Consider the following 19,458-nt stretch of genomic DNA (forward strand, 5'->3'; position numbering starts at 1 on the left):
GCCAGCCGCTGACACCCGCCGTAGTTCCATCACATGGCACCTTAACTTCTCAAAATGAAAGCAATCATACATCTAAAATCATAACTCTGCTACAAGACAACTCACTTCAGCGGATATTCTCCTGTATCAGTCCCATGGGAAAAGCAAGAAAGAGTGTGAGTGTGTGTGCGCACATTCACTGTACACTGGCTCTCATCTCCCTGCTGTATGCAATATAATGCAAAGACTGATCAATACGAGTGCTGCTATACAGCCCACAGACATGGGGAGGGGTCTGTCAGGGTAATTACTTTGTCCTGTGGGGGTGTATCACTCACACAGCCAACAGCCTGGATCTGAATGTGGGTCAATACACACACAGAGACACACACAGACACACACGGACACACACATGCACTCAATTGAGTGGCCAGTTGTTCCAGTTGAAGGACGGTGGAAGTAAATCCAGGTCAAACAGGAAGTGGAAAAGAGCTTAAATGATGAGAGATCGGTGATAAGTGGCTGATTTTAAAGCCTATCAAATCAATTAGGAATTAAGGCGCCTTTTCACCTGACAACAATTCCCTCAATATCTCAGTTTCCAGGGTGACAACAGGATGGTGCCTTGGTGTTGTGTTGGATTTACCATACACAAGAGGCTTAAAAAAAAAAACATTGTTATGTTTATCTCCTCAAGCTAATTTCCAAGCAGGATGTCACCATTATCTCCCACCTCAAGCCCCAAATCACAAAAGCATCCTGATGGACATAGCAAAAGTCAACAGTCATTTCAAAGCCACCATCATTCTGAACACAAATCATTTCAAGCGTGGGCATTTCAGCAGGTTAACTGACGCTTTCAAGTCTGCAGGAGCCATTTTTCCGCTTACAACTTGGACACAGCACAAGCAGAACTAAAGGCGCTTCCATAAGCAGAAAACCAAATGTTTACAGATTGATATTATGCCATGTTAAGAAAGGTCATGTCAAAATGCAACTTTTCTTTGCAACTTGCAGTAATCAAATACCCACATTTTCACTGTGAAAACAGTGCTGTAGATGTGAAAGTAAAATCTCACTCTGTTGATAAAACGTGGTGTGGGAATGAATCAGTAGTTGTAAGCATTTTTGTTTTAAATATAAATAAATAAACATTGATATAATTAGGATTTAATGTCTTGTGTTATCAAAACTGATTTTAAATTAAATTAATGATATATTGGGAGATTTTTCAATGTCAGTCCTGCATTCTTGGTGTTAACTGCTTACCCAGAAATCACACCAGTAATGCAGGAATGTTCTTCTCGCCCTTTAATAGTCAGTATGATAATTTATGTTGGAAGTCAAATTATACTGCTGCAGTTTGTAATTTTTCTACACTTTACCATAGGGTTCCTGTCGCTGGGGGGTAGCCTGGCTGCCAATGCATACGTTGTGTAAACAAACCAAAATATTTACGGCCGAATTAAGTAAATAAGAGCTTTTTTTGTAAATATGTGCGAGGAGCGTACATTACGGTCATAACTGTAAAGGGTAAAAACGGAAGGTAGCTGTAAAATATGAAATATAGCTACAGTCTGGTTGAATCATATTCTTCAGCTGCCGTTTCCTCTGTGTTGTCATTTCCACACACCACACTGTTCACTCCTCGTCCTCCGCTGCCGGACGACATGTAACGTCACGGAGCCCATTATCGGACTGACCGTGCGTTAAACATGAAATGACAATTGAGCGTAATTACCTGAAAACAGTGAATTCCGTCGTTTCGAGCCGACCCTCCGGAGCTGCCAGGCCCGGATGCCCTCCTCCGCTTTATCCGCCCACTGAAGTAGCCTAGAACACACTGCTCCGTCTGTGCTCGGCTCTGGCTCCCAGCGCTCCGACAGAAAAAGAAATATCCTCAGAAACACACACGCACACACAGGTATGAGAGATGTGAGGACGGAGAGCTACAGATCGGACCCCCGAAATGTCGCTTGTGTGGCTCTGAAAGCTGTTTAAAGAGGCTGGAGGAGGCTCTGCTGTCGACAGAGGAGACGGGAGGGGTGCACGCCAGCTGTCAAGTGCCACCCATGAATGCCACACAGTATAACGGAGCTTCCTGTTACGTTTGAAAAATAAAACCGTTCTCAGCATTCGACGGCCATGTGCCGATTTATTTTTATCAGCTTTCAAAATAAAAGCACCAGTAGCGATTTTTCCACATTTTTTTTTAATCTCAGTGTTCGAAATAAGCGACAACATTTTTCATCATATAATGTCTATGGACATATAGAGGGATACATACAAGACTTCATACATTTTCAGCTTGTGCTTTGACACATTTAATCATAGGAAATAAAGGTATATATAATTTAAAAGGAAAGTCAACAAGTTCCGCTCTACTGTGAGAAAACTCGTTAGTTTGACGAAACTGGAAGCAAGGGTATGAAATGCAGATAAACGAAACAATAGTATCTTTATTTGAATAGTTTCTTTTCCGCTGTTCTTTATAACTCATTTCCTTCTAACACTGCGGCTCTGTTAAACATTGTTTCCGTGCTTTGTCCCAATAAATCTTCAGTGAAATGTATGGAACATACAGGTATATGGTTAAAGACATTTAAAAAGAAAAGTAAAAAAAATAAAAAGGAACATTCGTTTAAAAAAAGACAATATTCCACATCTTTTAGTTTAGTAGTACCAACATATATTTTTCAATGATTGATTTTAAAATTATCCTTGAAATTAATGTTGCTGTTCGTTCTTCACAATTACATCCCAAGCTCAACCATAGTATAACTTTTGGTTGTATGCCGCCACCTGCTGTATAAAAGCTGCAGCTACTAGAAATATTGTAATCCAACTGTTCAAACAACTGGTAATACAGACTGTAAGTCATTTGCCATTTGGTCAACAACAATATTCAGATAGGCTGTGGCATTCAAACAACGATTTACCAGTATTAAGGGGCCCAAAGTATGTCAAGAAAACATTCCCCACACCGTTACACCAAAAGCAGCAGGGACTGTTGATACTAGACAGGTTGGGTCCATGGATTCATGCTGCTGATGCCAAATTATCCTACCATCTGTGTGCCTCAGCAGAAATCCATATTCATCAGATCAGGCTATGTTTTTCCAGTCTTCATAACAGAACAAATACTGTTGTAAACAGAACAAACACAGCTGAGTATGGAGCTAATTTCCAGCCAAAACTTAACAAACAAACAAAACATGCTTAACAAATACCCAGCACTTCACTGACAAACACAGTGTGGTTTGCGAATACAAAACACCGTTAAAAAAACAAATGCATTTTGCAGGATTTTCTTGCAGTTTCACCTTGTGTTTGCGCACCTTCGCTTGGGGTTGTCTTCAGGCACTAACACCCTTTATATTGTACTATTGAACCATTGTGTCCAATATAAAGGGCTGTGCCCTTGTTGGGCCATGTAGCCCAATATTTTAGAATAGATTGTAAACCGTTGGGTCACATGGTATGAAAGCTATTGAAAAAAAACACATCAAGGATATAAATATATATACTCTACAATGATACAATAGTACAAAATAAAAGGTATTAGGCCCTGAATGGTACAGGACTAGTTAACTATCAAGATGAAGCCTGATAATTATAGGTATTATGTTAATAGAACCAGTTAACCAATACATCCCATAAAGGATTAGATTGCCTGCTTGCATTTATCTTGTAATTTACTGCTCTCTTGTGGCCACAGTAGGATATTGTCTCTGGGAGCAAGTGAGAAACAGAAACCCAGAGAGAGAGAGAGAGAGAGAGAGAGAGAGAGAGAGAGAGAGAGAGAGAGAGAGAGAGAGAGAGAGAGAGAGAGAGAGAGAGAGAGAGAGAGTGAAAGACAGAGACAGAGAGAGAGCAGATCATCACCTGTTTTAATTATAATGTTTTCCGTCTGTCTGTACCATTTTTTATCAATTTGTTCATCTGCTGCACTTTATTACTTTACTTTACTTTGTGTTTATATTTTTTATATTTTTCATACGTGTTCTTTTTCTAACTTTTTATTATATTTATTTATATGTGTGCCTTTATGCCCGGAATCTCTGCAAAATTTCATATGTTTGCATAATGACTATAAAGACTCTTGAATCTATTCAAAATGCTGCCACATATAAACAGTACAATAAAATCAAGACCCAATGTTGTACCACCACTGTGGGGCAGAAGTTCACTCTGTATACAGTGAGCACTGCGCATGGTTTGGTTCCATGGTGTAATGGTTAGCACTCTGGACTCTGAATCCAGCGATCTGAGTTCAAATCTTGGTGGAACCTGGTTTTGGTAGGGGCTGACTGTTGTGCTATTCAGTAAGCTCTGATACTGGTCTGCAAACACCTGATTTATCAGAAAATGATGTATTGGCTATGGGCAATAAAGATATCATCAACCACTTAAACCAATCAAAACATCTCATAATTAGCTCTTCAGGTATTTACAGCTGCAGCATAAATACCTTTGGGCTAAATTTTTGGTGAGAGAAAAGCCTAAATCAGAGGTGTCCAAACTGTTCCACAAAGGGCCGTGTGGCTGCAGGTTTTTGTTCCAACCAAGCAGCAGCACACCAGACTTGACTCATTTAATCAACTGATCTCAGTCTTCAGACAGTTGATTGGTCAAACTGTGTGCTCTGCATTGGTTGGAACAAAAACCTGCAGTCACACGGCCCTTTGTGGAACAGTTTGGACACCACCGGCCCAAAAGCTTCCCCCACAAACACACACTTGCATTTGTAAAAGAGCACATCTCAGACAGATGCCGCGCCACCGTGAAAACAAGCATGTCAGAAGTGGGATTCGAACCCACGCCTCCAGAGGAGACTGCGACCTGAACGCAGCGCCTTAGACCGCTCGGCCATCCTGACTGCATGGGGACGTCATAACAGACCATGGCTGTCCAATGAAAGGGTACATTGCATTCCAGATTGTCACATACAGAGGAAGTCTACTGGCACAATTTTATAATGTCACAAAACTGGTCTCGAAACTGGACAGATTATGTCATTTTCCATGAGGTGTAGGTGCTACATTAACCACCTAACGGTTACTTATTTCACAACTTACTAATTCACTTGGTATGACTTTGCTGCCCTATCGAGTCAGCCAGCAGAGGGAGTGAATTCTCAGTGGTTCCATGGTGTAATGGTTAGCACTCTGGACTCTGAATCCAGCGATCCGAGTTCAAATCTCGGTGGGACCTGTTTTTGGCAGGGGGCAACAGTTGTGCTGTACAGTAATGTTTGGTACTGGCCTGAAAACATTTAAACTGTCAGAGAATCATGGATGGGTTGGATGTATTCAGTCTCTGAGATTGTATTTACAGCTGCAGCCTTTTATTTACAGTTTTCACTAAAGCTGCTCCAAAACTCTAACAGCAGGGGGGGCATCTCTTAACCTCTGCTTGACATGTACTTAGTTCCTCTTTACAAATGCAGAAGGTTTATTCTTTGTGGCTGAAAAATTTAGACTTTTCTCTCAACAAAGGTATTTATGATGCCGCTGGAAATGCAAGCTACAATCTGAAGAAGTATTAAACATTTTGACTGATCTAAGTGACTGCATATATCTTTACAGGCAGTAATTAACAAGTCATTTTCGGATAATTCAGGTACAGGCACAACAGTTGACCCCTTCCAAAAACAGGTCCCACCGAGATTTGAACTCGGATCGCTGGATTCAGAGTCCAGAGTGCTAACCATTACACCATGGAACCACAGAGAAACCCACTCTCTCTGCTGGCTGATGTGACAGTGCAGTAAAGTGATACTAAAAGAGTGACTTATTCAGGTTGAAAATGTTGGCTGTCAGAAGTGGGATTCGAACCCACGCCTCCAGGGGAGACTGCGACCTGAACGCAGCGCCTTAGACCGCTCGGCCATCCTGACTGCAGAACATTAGATTCCATCTAATCCAAAGCGAGCAAAGACATCACCTCCAGCAAGAACAACGTATGCGTGTTTCTCTAAACTGGGCGGCTTAGTCTTTAAAACTGTAGTACCTTTTACAAAAGCAAGTTCAGGTCCCACCGAGATTTGAACTCGGATCGCTGGATTCAGAGTCCAGAGTGCTAACCATTACACCATGGAACCACAAGGCACAGAACACGAAATCCTCCTGCCACACACTTAATGGAAGATGACATAATTCTGAGGCCAGCTGACATGTTTTGAGATCAGTTTGGTAATATTGATATTGATGCCCTCATCCTGCGAAAGCAACGAAAACATGCAAACTCAAACACCAACAATCAAAGAACTGGTTAGCTCTGGACTTTGAATCCAGTGATCCGAGTTCAAATCTCGGTGGAACCTGTTAATTAAAGGTTTATCAGATACCAAATCAGTCGCCGTCAGTGAAAATGAGCTTCAAATCGGTATGCTCGTTGCAACTTCCTTTTTACCATATATTTTTAAGTAATCAAATAAAATGATGCATTGTATTCAAACTGTCTTCTTTATTGACCAGTTAATAATCCCATCAAACCTCATCAATGACATGACTGGACTATCAGTGTGCGTGAATAACGTACAGTACTAACATTGTGTAAGTGGGAGTGTGTGTTGTCATCACTCTGACCTTTGCCCCAGAGAGAACCACTTTCCTCAGTGTGTCCATGTAAACCGGGATCACATCGGGACTACAACCTGACAGGACGATGTCTCGCGCTGCGGATAGACTCAAACTGCTGATCAATCATCTCGATCGATCAGCCGCTGCTGTCGTATCCATTTATTATCTGTATCATTGGAGCTTCGCAGTGCAGAATAGATAGCCGATCGCAGGCACACCGAGCGACGGGCAGTTCTGTTAGGAGCGGACCGGGGTCCCTCTATAGAGCAGGCCCCCCTGTAACACGGTACCGTAACCACGGTTATTATTAATGGAGGCGATGTTTCTGCAGCAGTCTGTCGTTATGTAGGAACTTAACGCTAAAGGCTTAAAGGCGATAAAGTTACGTGAAGGCTGTTACACAGTTATACCTACATCTGTTTGGCATTAGCTTTGAACAGCTAAGAAGGCTAGTCTGTGTGTGTTTTTAGGTCAGCTGGAAGCCCGGCAGCTTGGCATTGTTTATCTTTAAATTAAACAATCGGATGTTTTCTGTTTCTCTTGCTTTGTCTCGACGCGCCCTTCACATGCATTATCACGCAGCGATCACGCAGCTTTTCACATAAGAGAAAAGATAACACAGAAAATGATCCAAGATGTTTACGTGATCTTTATGTCTCTGCAAGCTGACGCTGCTTCCGCACTGATACGGACGGATCTCAATGACCAAACCTGCACTTAGATATATTTTGGAAGCTGCCCAGTATTGTTAAAGCGTTGATACCCTGTTTGGATTTTTCTTTTAATTAGATCGGTGGGGAAATAGGTCTGAAATCCGTCTTTCTGAGACACTCTTATTGTTGCCTTATTTCCTCCTTAACTGGTTTTCTCCAGAGAGCTGCACCGACCTCTGCTCAGACCTTCACCTACAGCACTCACCCACAGAAGCTGAGGTAGAGATCCACCTTTAGTTTTCAAGTCACTCTGTAATTCTACCACAGCGTTTGGCAGGTTCCACAGCTGCCTCAGGGCAAAGGTTTCTGTAAACACAATTATACAATCCATGTTTATCATTCACTTTTGGCACAGTTTCTGTATTGCCACGTGTATTAGCAGATAATAGTGCACTTATCCATTAAAGGGACAAGAACTCGAGCTGTTTTAAGGTAGTTCACTGACAGTGTCATGATTCAAAGCAGAACAGAGGTACTGATGTACATAGTCTAAATAATTCATGCGTTTTGTTATGAGAGAAAGTGGAAAATATCAACGTACCAGACTACCATCTGTCAGTTATGTCCCTAAGGCCAAATAGTCTGCAGAAGCTTTTCATTCCAACTAAACCAGCATATAATAAACTACAATGTATTGTCACTTTTGTTTGACAGATACACACTTGATACTGACCTGCTGACCCCAGAACAGCGGCTCTTTTATGAGAAAAATGGCTTCATTCTCATCAAGAATCTGGTGTCTGACGAGGACGTCGACAGGTTCAGGTGACGATCACAAACTATGGCAACTGCAAAGAGAATGATGCTTTACACCCCGTGCATAAACATTTAATATCATTATTAGTAACTGTAATACACTTTCCTATGATGAATACCACCATGAATATATTATTGAGAAACACTGGGGATACTGAGTAGTGAAGTGTTAAACATGATCCAAATATATTCTTCAGGTTGGAGTTTGAACGGATCTGTCGACAGGAAGTAAAAGTTCCCGGTCTGGTGGTGATGAGGGATGTGGCGATCGCAAAGTCAGAGTTTGTTCCAGATCAGAAAGCTGTCTCCAAACTTCAGGACTTCCAGGAGGACCCTGAACTGTTTCGGTACTGCACCTTACCACAGGTACAACAACACACACGTACCGCACATTTCATTTGGGCCTTGTTTTGATCTACTGGCTCAAACTCTTCGTTTAATTAATAGTTGAAGCTGCAGCGTGTCACATTTTACATGAATATCAAATTAGTTGTGATACACCAACACAAATAATTTAAACCCAAACACTGATCAACAAAAACGTGTGCGTTTTAATGTCAGATCCTGAGCTATGTGGAGTGTTTCACTGGACCAAACGTCATGGCCATGCACACCATGCTGATCAACAAACCTCCTGATGCAGGTATGGGGTGAGGAGTGTCCCAACTTTTTGAATGTGTAAATGTTTTGTAGAAGTCATGATCAGCTCAGGACTTTAGGAAACTGTGATAGTAAACTATTTTCTGACATGTACCTCAGTTTTGGGGACGTTTCAACTTTCAACAAAGATAACCCCAAAACTGAAACAACAAACAACACAGGACAGTATTTTTCCTCTAGTGTCTTTAAACCTATTATGTTATGACACATCTGGTGTGTGTCCGGTGTCTCAGGTAAGAAAACATCTCGTCACCCGATGCATCAGGATCTGCATTACTTCCCGTTCCGACCGGCCGACCGGATTGTCTGCTCTTGGACAGCGATGGAGAAAGTGAACAGGCAGAACGGCTGCCTGGTCGTTCTGCCAGGAACACACACTGGCACGCTGCAGGAGCACGACTACCCCGAGTGGGAGGTACACAAACACACACGCAGCCAGAAACATGATCACACCTGCTAAGAGGCACACACACACACACACACACACACACACACACACACACACACACACACACACACACACACACACACACATATATATATATACACACACACTACCTCAGCTCTGTGTTTGTCCTCAGGGCGGAGTGAATAAGATGTACCACGGAGTGCGAAACTATGACCCGAAACACCCCAGGGTGCACCTGGAGATGGAGAAGGGTGACACTGTCTTCTTCCACCCGCTGCTCATCCATGGCTCTGGCATGAATCAGACGCAGGGCTTCCGCAAGGTACTGCACTACCCATAATGCACCTGGTATTCCCGAGTTTCCAGGCCCAAACACCTACGAAACGAGAATACACGTGATTATAAAATATCATTATAAATTTAAAGATAATTGTGTGTGTTCACGTGTGTGTGTGTGTTTCCAGGCCATCTCCTGCCACTATGCCAGCGCTGACTGTTACTACATCGATGTGAAGGGAACCACACAGGAAAACATAGAGAAAGAGGTGAAGGAGATCGCAGCTAGGAAGTATTCTGTGGGTGATGAAATTATGTTCAAGGTGAGACACTTACACTCTCATTACATTCATGGGCTCTGAACATTTCCTGTTATAGCCCACAGCACAATAAAGCATGCAAAAGGCTTGATGCAGTTTGACTTCCTCTGGATTTTGAGATCTCACACTGTTTACACACAATCCTACATGACTGCATGATTTCAGTCAGACAAAACATGTGGACAGATCTATGAGAATGAATGACAGCGTGTGGATTGCTGATATTTGGCTTGTAGTATCTAAATTTGCCTGTCCTGCATGCAAGCATACACTTTAAAGCTTAGTGCAATGAGAGTGCAGTGATGGTGACAAACTGTCCCCTGGGGGAACATAGAATTAGAGCACACAGGTGGATGCAGGTGGGGCTGATTAAATGGAGGCGTTGGTTGTGACATTGTGAACTGTTGAGTTAAAAAAAAAAAAGTCCTGAATTAGCATCAGATGCGTTTACTATTTTCATAGGAATTCACAAAAAATAGTTTTGTAGAAATGACCTCTACCATGTAGAGTGTTGATATTTGGAGTCTAAGCTCTGATCTTAACCCTGCCAGTATACACTTTAAAGCTTAGTGCAATGAGAGAGCAGAGAACCGTGATAACAAACTTAACCCTTAAAGATGCATTGGATGCAAAGCCAGACACAGGCTATCTATTATGTATAATCCCCTTATATGTGGGCAACGTAGCAGCTGCCAGGCTCCTCTGAACTCTGAGGGTGAAATCTACATCGGGCCATTTTACTAAGTAACATTTTTGTTGGTTTCACTCTCAGGCATGTAACTGATGTGCAGCAGCAGCAAAGAACACTTGAACACACAGAGCAACTTTGTATAAGTTCTGTGTCTGCAGATCATTAGAGGTGTACACCTACATCTAAGCAGATGTTAAAGTCATACTTAGCAGAGAGACTATTTCTAAAATGGTAAGATTACAGTAGCATGTTATAATTAAAGTCTGGTAGCAATAGCAGCATCACTAGCTGATGTATTGTTATTGTTTGCATGCATCTGTGAGGAATACAATAAAATCCCCCATTAGATGTCTGTCATGAGCCAAACTTACTTTGTGGTCAGCCTTTGCAAAGCAGGGAGCATCTGTATTTAGAAGCCTGGAACCCATCATACTGTAGAGGAAACACAGTGACATATCAGAGTTGTTGTTTGTCATTATTGTACATATACATAACTGAAATTTAGCTAAGCAAGATGCTTATGCATGACGATGCATCTTAAAAGTGACACAACTTCATGTAACTGAAATACAGCACTCCTGGAGTATCTTTTACGTAAAACAGAGCGGCCTCTGCACACAACAAAAACCAAAGTTTTTTTTTTTCTTTTTTGGTTAACCAAACCTTTAACTCTTCCCCCACAGGATACTTGGGCTGTCCGAGGCCGTCTGGTGCAGGGAGAGAGGGTTTCACTGTGAGGACACCACAGGCGTGCTTCAAAAGACCGCTACATGATTGCGGGGTGATGAATCACTGAGCTGACATGAGAAGAGATTAAAATAGTGATTGGATGTTCACACTGACGCAGAAAGTGTTCGTGTCCTCCTTTTAGCTAAAGTAGTGCAGTTTTTCTTATGGTACAATCCCTAATTTACTTTTTTTTTTTTTTTAGATTACTTACTGCACATGTAATTTGGACATAAGAGGACATTCCCCTAACAGAAAACACAAAGAGGAAATAATATTTAAATGAAAAATGTCAGTTATCTCATAAACAAATCAAAGTGCATAGGAGAATAAAGCGTCTGACATTCTGTAAACCTCCTGCCACTTGTTTTACAGCACAAAATGAAGCTTAAGTGGCACCAAAAACAATGGAACAGTGTGACTGCATCCTGAAATGTCTACTATCAAGCTGTTTAATTAACCAAAACCTTAATGGAAGGGGATGTTACGAGGGGTGGTTGATACATTCGTGGCCTAAGGTAGAAAGAGATGAAGGAGCGGCTCAGCCGGTGTCATTTTGACCACTTTCTGGAGGTCCAAGACACCAGCCTCTGCAAAGAAAGGATGTGTATGCTCCACGCCTGCTGGACTAGGAGTATTAATGTAGGAGGGGACTATGCTGAAAAATAAATCTGCTAGGTTCTCTAAAACTGACTCCTTCGGATCCTGGACAGTTGGACAGTTAAGGCAAGGCTGAAAAATAAATATGGCAAGTTGATTAGAAAAAATGAGAATTATTGACCGACTGTAGCACTTAACTAACAATAACAGACCACTTACTGCCTTATAAAGGTATCACTGTGCTAATTTTCTTGTGTCTGTAGATTGATAACTGATGATGACTGAGTGGATTTTGTTTTTGGGATCTTGCTATGATAAGTGAAATATTTTCTTAACATTAATAATAAAAAATGACTGTTGTAATAATGAGACTTTGTTTTGATTTCTTCCAAAGCTTCGGACACACCTGCCTGAGTCTATATAAGTCTATATCAGAAGGTCTACAATACAAAGTGCCAATAATGTGATACAGTCACACAATAATGTAATGTAATACATGACCTAATGCTTGGAGAGCTGAGCTGAGCAGAGCAACATAAAGTCACATCAGATAAGACTGGTCTTATCAGCATCCTTACAGTCTTATCTGCAGGAGTCAGATGTGTGTTTCATCTCTAACTGGCAGGATGACAGGTTACAACGACCACAATAGGTTATGCTCTGGTAAACAAGCTGCTTGAGAGTCGCACGACTTTGGTTTTCAGCCCTAGTTGCTTTGGCATTGCAGCATCAACTTAAACAAAGCAAATTCAAAGACATAAAAGCAAACCGTGGAAGTTTCTCTGTGCTTGCTGGATGAATTTTCCTTCCATACGTGTTAAAATCAGACGCACTGTTCTAGGTGCATCAGAGGAAGTCGCTCAACACTGAGAGACATTTGAACAGCAACAGTCACATCAGAGAGTTCAGCTGTGTTCAGACGGAGGCCCCAGCTATTTCCTGACTCCCCACACTGGAACCCCTCCAAAAAACACCTGATCCAACACAGCTAAGAGTGTGAGTGTGTGTGAGTGAGTGTGTGTATTTAAACAGTGTCTTTGTCCAGGACCCTGAGGGGACATCTCAGCATCTTGGTTTAATTCAGAAATGCAGGAAATTCATTCACATGCAGGCTTTGTCACAGTGAACACCAAAGAACACACACACAGATACACATGCTAAGTACATGCACTTACAATACGCTGACACACAAAACACAAATGCACAGAAGAGCACACCTAAAAACTGACACACGTGAGCAAACACCAAATAAGCTTTAGCAGATGCAGATACAGGCACATTTACTTATAAACACTGACGTGCAGAAAAAAATATGCATACACCCTTGGACAGACAAAGATTTGAACACACATTCTGTACATGCACAAACCTGCAAATTCACATAAATGTACTCACACACACTCACACACACACACACTCCCAAGTCTAACTGCAGGCTCATTTACTACTAAATATTTCCCAGACTCCAGATCTGTTATCGTTTCTCTGAACAAAGCGGCCAGTCATCGCTGCCCAGTTTCAAAACACGTCTCAGATTTAACTGCATCACACATAGTTAGAGGAAAAATCCACAGCAGCCTATGTACTTCTACATTAAAACGGGTTAGAACAATAAGGTATGTGTGTTGAACCCTGAGCTCATCCATACCTGGAATGATAATGAACGGGTCCACTGCAGAAACAAGATGTTACCACCTGCACGCACTCTGCCTGTAAGGGAAATATACATCATTCACATAGAAGTGTAACAATGCACAATAGAGCAAGTCATCAAAGCCAACACAAGGTATATGTAAAGAATTTATGAGCAAAGAAGGCCTGTTAAATTCTCTGTTATTAAATACCGTTATAATATGGAATTATTTTTGCACCTACTCATTATCTATTCCTATGGTGTTACACCTGTACAGTATAATATATATTTTCTTATGAGGGGTGGAGTTCAGCTTTAAACCTCGGTTGGTCAGTCTTCAAATTGCAAACTGACCTATTTACCTCTCTTCATCTCAGTTCAACTTTAGTGAACTTTGGCCAGCAAACTCAAATTTAACTCGTGATACAGAGAAAACACACACACACACACAAACTGTACATTACCTCTCTGCAAACTGTATGAACCTCACCTGCAGAGGTGCACACCAGACTTGACTCATTTAATCAACTGATCTCAGTCTTCAGACAGTTGATTGGTCAAACTGTGTGCTCTTCATTGGTTGAAACAAAAACCTGCAGTCACAGTGGAACAGTTCGGACACCTATGTATTAGAGGGTCGGGACAGTTTACAGCTTGAAGCAACCAAATATATCAGATACAGACATTTTTTTGTGTCCCCCTTTCTCATTAAAAGCAACTCTCTATGTGCAAGACAATGCAGCTTGTGGCAGTGTCTGCTGGTGTGATTACTTAATGACTTGCAGGAGTCACAAAATCAGCAGACAGCCTCCATTTCCTCGGGTTTTATTCCATCCTGACTCCCCTCTGTCTCTCAGAGAATTAGAAACAGAGGCAGAAAGTTGTCGTTGCTGACAATACTTTCCTGAGGCAAGCTTATTCTGAGCCCTGCAAGTGGCATATAATTCAATGTCTGCACCTTTAAGGCTCCTCTAATCAATGCTTTTATTTTTACAATGGGTCATATGACTATTTGTGACGGAGCCCTCCTTTTAATTCACCTCACCCCTCACTCCTGCTTTTCCTCCTTGCTTTCTTCTACTTCTACTTCTTCTCATCCCTTGGGCAATTGAAATTCCATCAGCTTCCCTCCCCTCCCTGAGCCTTTCTCCCTCTCTTTCTCCTCCCACTCCTTTCCTCCCTTCCCTTCCTCATCTTTCCCTCCTCTGTCAGTCGAGTTAGGTGTGCTGTTAAGCCCAGTACAGTTCTTGCCTTGGCCTTTCAAGATGTCCTGGACTCGAGCCTTTGTCCTCTCTTTGCTCACCACCCTCCTCATCCTCACCTGTGAGTATCATGTGGGTGGGTGGGGAAACTGTGGGGGAAGGAGGGTATTTTTGGAAGACCTATGAGGGTATAAAGCTCTGAGATGTGCTGTCGCCTTTTATTTTCATCTTAGACCTTTTTATAACTTAATCTGTTAATTCCACAATTATTTTCAAATTTCACCTAATAATTATTTGGTTATTTGTACAATCATTTTTGCCATAGGGATTAGTGTGAATCCATTTGTAATAAATACTGATTGTTGGATTGATGAGTCGGGCCAGTGATGAAAGTAAATACTAATTCTTTGGCTCAGAGACAGATATATTAATTCATGATTGTCTCTCTGGCTTCTGCTTAACTTCCGTAACCTTTAACCAAGAAATAATCATGGATGGAGCTGACAATAGTGCTGTCAGTCACCAGTAAAGGGAGCTCCACTGTTAAAAGCTACCGATTTGTTCAGTGATAATGCTGCTGCAGTTTAGTCAGTTCACTTTAAAGATTCTTGGTTAGAAGAATTGTCCACACGTGTACTGAACACCTCTACGACTGTGAGTAAAGTGAAATTCTGTAGCTACACATCCTGTGATTTTCAATAATTAGGGATAATTACGTCTATGGCTATTTCGATCCTGTTATTTTCTGCCACATTAATAATTTGTAAAGGAACAATGGTGGCCCAGATGTTCTTCCATACACTGGTTAAGATTGAAATTCCCCTGTAATATTAATCCTGTGCTAATCTGGATTTTAATTATCATGTATTTTTGTCTGCAGTTCAGATATCAAGTTGTACTCAGCTACATAAAGACGATTTCGTGATCTAGTGTATGTGCATGTGGAGTTTTGTGTAAGACCGGTCTCTTATCAGCAGGATAAAAAGACAAAGTGTCTTAGCTTAAAAAGAGTAAATAATAGTTTCTCCTACTTTTAGTTTTCAGTGTGGTGGAAAGCGCAGCAGTACGGGACAACTCAAAACAAGCTGATCCTAAAGGTGATACCTGTTTAAATATTTCACATAACTTTCGCTTCAAATGTCCTCCGTATGTGACCTTGAATGTCTGACCTCTGACCCTTAGCTGCAGCACGGCAGGTGTTCATGCCTGAGCCGGACGCCTCCAACTTCTTCAAACGCCGTAGTCGCCGCTCAACCAGATACTATGAGCTCCAAGGCAAGTTTTAATTAAGCACATTTAAATCCTCCATTCAAAGGCCAAGATAAAGGTTGCTGTTGGGAAAGTCTGATCCCTGCAACAGTTGGAAGAAAGCCCACATGTTTCCCTGTTTTCATTCGTCGCACCTGACAGCCAAGATTACCTCAAGCAGCAAAACTTCTCTGACAGATTTTCATCTCAGGGAGGGAGGGCCTGTCCGTCATCTCGAAAACCACCAGGATCTTGAGTAAAATGTTTGGTCTGTGGTTTCAACTTAGGGGTGGACGGCTGTGTTTATTTATATTTATATTTGTATGGTTGATTTGCTAACGTCGCCTGAGTGGTTGATGTGGCCACACTGTGGACAGTCTCCACTATAGCATGTCTGTTTCTCCCATAGAGAATGTGTGAATGTGAGTGTTGGTTTGTCTGCAGTTTAGTTCTGAAGACGACCTGCTTTGAGGTTTTGACTGCAAGCTGTGAGAGTTCGAGAGAGACAGAGTAGTGGAAACTCAAGCAGGTGTTTTTCTATACAGTAGCAGCTCTTAAATGTGAGTCTAAAAGACACACACACACACACGCACATGAGCTGGAGGCTGCAGAAGGAGTCACAGGGTAGTATGGAGCAGGTTCCCTCACTCAGTTTCTCTGTACAATAAGCTCATTCTTCCACTGCCTGTATCGGCACGATACACAACCCCAACACACCTCGGACCAAAGGAACAAACACGCAGATGGGAGCTGTTTCAGGACAAACTTGCAAACTCAGGATTTATCATCAGAGTGTTTCTCTAAATCAAATTCTCAGCAGCTGAAAACAGATTCAGATGCTCATTTGCCTCAGATGAAAGCAAACAGGAAACAGCCAAATCTGACACAATTCAGATGACAACAATGATTAGCATCTTTTCACTGAAGCACGTCTTTGTTCATTTCTCTCTTTTCTACTGGAAAACCCAACAGAGAAGCACATGTGTGCCCCTCAGCAGGCCTCCTGAGACAGGCTGAGGGTCAGTTCACCTTGGCTGCCCATCAGAGTACTAACAGACCCACATTCCAGGAAAAACATTGATTATGTCCCTTGCCAGCCCAGTCCATGAGAACCTGAGGGGGAAGCTCTGTGTGTGTGTTCATAAGGGACTTTGACTTACTTTCTTTTACAAAAAAAGAGGTGTGCAGGTAGCTAAGGCTGGACTCCAAGGTATATTGCATAAATCTTGCAAAGCAGAGAATCACCAAATCATCCAGTAGCTGTCGAGATATTTTAGCTCGGACAAAAGTGGTGGAACGACCAACCGACTGCCTGACTACACTAAAAACAGGTCACACAATGAGCTAATACTTGAATACAGGATGAACTGGCAGAGTCAAAGTTAAGACAAGGTGGAGAAAAAAACAGCGAGGCGGCACACAAACTTAACAGACAGGTCATTTTCCACATGAAGCTGGTGTGAGGGTGGGTGTGAGCCATGTTTCCTACAGTACAACTAAGCCACAAATCACTGGCCCATCTGGAGGGAAAATACGTTTACAGAGTAGACGCAGATCTATGTGTTTACATGAAATGTTGTGATGTACTCCCTGAACTTATTAGCTCGTTGTAATTCAAGTTAAACCGAGGCAAAAACACAGACAGAGTAGCAGTGTCTAATATATATATACAGTGGCTGCCCTGTACCTGCATGGGTGGGGATGTTTGGTTTTGCACAGAGAGCGAGAAGGAGGGATTGTTTAGATATTTACACTAATATCTAACACATTACAGTAAGTAGTGTGGGTTACCCACATTTATTTGTGTTCAACACCTCACTGGACCCAGTATACACTCAAGAAAATCTAATCATTGCGTAAGCATGAGGTCCTTATTATGCACCATGTCACGAGCATTGCTAAAAAAAATCACATAGCAGATGATGCATCAGGTTGTTTACTGAGGGAACATTAGTCACTGTCATAAAGAGGTGAACACAGATGAAAGTTTTGTCTTGTTCTCTCCACAGCTGAGCAGAGGGTAAAGATTGCAGCCAACGAGCGGAGGAGGGAATACAAGGAGGAACAGAGGAATGAGTACGAGAACTACTTAGAGGAGGACCGGGATGGTAAGACCTGGATGCGGCCGCTTTCGGTTCCTAATGAGGAACAGAATGGCGGCAAAACAAAAGTAGAAACTAATTTCTAACTGTGTGAAATAAGGGTGAAAGTATTATACATCAAGCCCTCATTTCCCCTTGCAACAGAGGGCTGAAAATACCCATAGTTGACATTTAGTGTGTCTCAAAACCAATCCGCTCTAAGACAAATGAAGCAGAAAGATGAAGCGTAAAGACTAATTATCAGTCAAGACAAATTAATGGCCAACCTGATGGAAACCCTATGGAAAACCTGAGATTTACTTGAATGTCAGTTGTCACAAGAGGACTCACAAAAGAACACACTGAGGGAAGCCAGAGATTTAGTTTGGATCTCGAATGAACCTCTCAGCACCCACGAGCCTGCGGACCGCAGCAGATCGCCTGAGACTCCACACCAAATCAAAGCGTTCATTTGTGGTTGACCCCAAGCTGACAATCTTCTCTGCGGCTGTCTGTCCGGTGTGATATAGTTGCAGTGACAGTTTCTAAACTAAGAACTTCTAACCATAAAGATGTGACTGGGATTTATTTGTCAGATACACACTGTTTTGGGTGATCTGGGTCAATGAGTTATTGCAGGAAAACAAGAAGATCCTCACTAGTTCAAGGAAACTAAGGTTTTGCAGAAACTGACTCATTGGTCATATTACATGACAGCATAAATGTCAAAACTCTTACTTTTCATGTCTCTAGATTGTTTGCTGTTTGTCCTGCATTTACATCATGTCAGCACAAAGAGACAAACAAAAAAAAAACCCAAAACCTCTGTTCTTTTGAACTGAAATCACAAAGGCACGTTCCAAGATGGTTACCATCACCGCGTGGCCTTGTAGTCTCAAAAAACTGAAAATGGTTTTAAATATATTTACCTGAATCTGGCTAGCTGCTTTAATTGAACTTTTTTTTTTTTAATCTGCAGAGGTGAATGAGAGATCGAGGGAGACGAACGAGCAGTTGCGAGAGTATCACTATGATGGCCTCTATCCTCGCTACTACTGGTACCATTGAGCTCCCTCCGCCGCGTGGAGGGCCGGGCTACGCCAGCTCTCACTGGAGCAGTGGTAACACCTCCATCACCTTCACTAAAGGTGATTGCTGACACGTGGAGAGCAAGTGCTAAAGTAATCACAAATATTTTTCCGACTTTAACCTACAAAGTAAAGGCTCTCTTTTCTTTTGCTTTATTTTTTTTTTATACAACCTGAACTGTGCAATATGTGTCTCCAGGTCAAACTGTAAAGTGCATTCAAAGTGCACTTTTTGTATTGTAAGCTAAACATTATCATATTAAATGGAGGCTTTATGTTTTGCATGTTTGTTTTTACTGCCTTTTACATGTACATACAAGCTATACAATGTCCTTTATGTCAGTCTGAGGCATTAGCAACAATAAATAAACTTCTTATGAAAAGAAATGACTTGTTTTGCCCGAGGGGGCCTGTAGTTTTATTTTTGCTAAGAAACTTACTTCAGTTCTTTAAGTCAAAATGACAGCAACAGTTTGCTGATCCCCAGACCAC

General features: G+C 41.8%; 3 protein-coding genes and 6 non-coding genes across 11 annotated transcripts in view; 4 read left to right on the forward strand and 5 right to left on the reverse strand.

Moving 5' to 3' along the window:
* cdk17 (cyclin-dependent kinase 17) overlaps positions 1–2,037 on the reverse strand; it is a 32,177-nt gene extending 30,140 nt beyond the window's left edge. For both annotated transcript variants that reach the window (XR_005892991.1, XM_041030534.1), the window contains exon 1: positions 1,721–2,037. The gene's annotated coding sequence lies outside the window, so the exon portion shown is untranslated. The remainder of the gene's footprint in view (positions 1–1,720) is intronic.
* Positions 2,038–4,199: 2,162 nt separating this feature from the next.
* Positions 4,200–4,271, forward strand: trnaq-cug. Its single transcript has one exon. It is a non-coding gene; the product is annotated as a tRNA-Gln (tRNA).
* A 504-nt stretch (positions 4,272–4,775) lies between these two features.
* trnal-cag lies at positions 4,776–4,858 on the reverse strand. Its single transcript has one exon. It is a non-coding gene; the product is annotated as a tRNA-Leu (tRNA).
* Positions 4,859–5,121: 263 nt separating this feature from the next.
* trnaq-cug lies at positions 5,122–5,193 on the forward strand. Its single transcript has one exon. It is a non-coding gene; the product is annotated as a tRNA-Gln (tRNA).
* Positions 5,194–5,634: 441 nt separating this feature from the next.
* trnaq-cug lies at positions 5,635–5,706 on the reverse strand. The gene has a single exon. It is a non-coding gene; the product is annotated as a tRNA-Gln (tRNA).
* Positions 5,707–5,795: 89 nt separating this feature from the next.
* trnal-cag lies at positions 5,796–5,878 on the reverse strand. Its single transcript has one exon. It is a non-coding gene; the product is annotated as a tRNA-Leu (tRNA).
* Positions 5,879–6,010: 132 nt separating this feature from the next.
* Positions 6,011–6,082, reverse strand: trnaq-cug. Its single transcript has one exon. It is a non-coding gene; the product is annotated as a tRNA-Gln (tRNA).
* Positions 6,083–6,570: 488 nt separating this feature from the next.
* On the forward strand, positions 6,571–12,080 carry phyh (phytanoyl-CoA 2-hydroxylase). Of its 2 annotated transcripts, XM_041030484.1 has the most exons (10): positions 6,571–6,714; positions 7,437–7,495; positions 7,931–8,041; positions 8,230–8,398; positions 8,594–8,675; positions 8,926–9,107; positions 9,274–9,423; positions 9,566–9,700; positions 11,072–11,169; positions 11,490–12,080. In XM_041030484.1, the coding sequence occupies exons 1-9, from the start codon at positions 6,649–6,651 to the stop codon at positions 11,123–11,125; spliced, it is 1,008 nt and encodes a 335-aa protein (XP_040886418.1). In that variant the 5' UTR covers positions 6,571–6,648; the 3' UTR covers positions 11,126–11,169; positions 11,490–12,080. The 2 variants fall into 2 exon arrangements, with proteins under 2 accessions (XP_040886418.1, XP_040886417.1); XM_041030483.1 differs by having other exon boundaries at positions 11,072–12,080.
* Positions 12,081–14,517: 2,437 nt separating this feature from the next.
* Positions 14,518–19,353, forward strand: ucmaa (upper zone of growth plate and cartilage matrix associated a). The gene is made up of 5 exons (XM_041029724.1): positions 14,518–14,670; positions 15,587–15,646; positions 15,732–15,824; positions 17,807–17,905; positions 18,858–19,353. Exons 1-5 carry the CDS (start codon positions 14,613–14,615, stop codon positions 18,944–18,946), a joined length of 399 nt encoding a protein of 132 aa, XP_040885658.1. The 5' UTR covers positions 14,518–14,612; the 3' UTR covers positions 18,947–19,353.
* The last annotated feature ends 105 nt before the right edge of the window (positions 19,354–19,458 follow it).

This window comes from Toxotes jaculatrix, chromosome 22, assembly GCF_017976425.1.
Source record: "Toxotes jaculatrix isolate fToxJac2 chromosome 22, fToxJac2.pri, whole genome shotgun sequence".
Taxonomy (NCBI): domain Eukaryota; kingdom Metazoa; phylum Chordata; class Actinopteri; family Toxotidae; genus Toxotes; species Toxotes jaculatrix.

Coding starts and splice junctions, on each gene's coding strand:
- phyh (XM_041030483.1), top strand. CDS start 6,649: ATGTCTCGCGCTGCGGATAGACTCAAACTGCTGATCAATCATCTCGAT. Junction 8,399..8,593: donor GGTACTGCACCTTACCACAG/GTACAACAACAC, acceptor TTTTAATGTCAG/ATCCTGAGCTATGTGGAGTG. Junction 8,676..8,925: donor CAACAAACCTCCTGATGCAG/GTATGGGGTGAG, acceptor CCGGTGTCTCAG/GTAAGAAAACATCTCGTCAC.
- ucmaa (XM_041029724.1), top strand. CDS start 14,613: ATGTCCTGGACTCGAGCCTTTGTCCTCTCTTTGCTCACCACCCTCCTC. Junction 15,825..17,806: donor CAGATACTATGAGCTCCAAG/GCAAGTTTTAAT, acceptor TTCTCTCCACAG/CTGAGCAGAGGGTAAAGATT. Junction 17,906..18,857: donor CTTAGAGGAGGACCGGGATG/GTAAGACCTGGA, acceptor TTTAATCTGCAG/AGGTGAATGAGAGATCGAGG.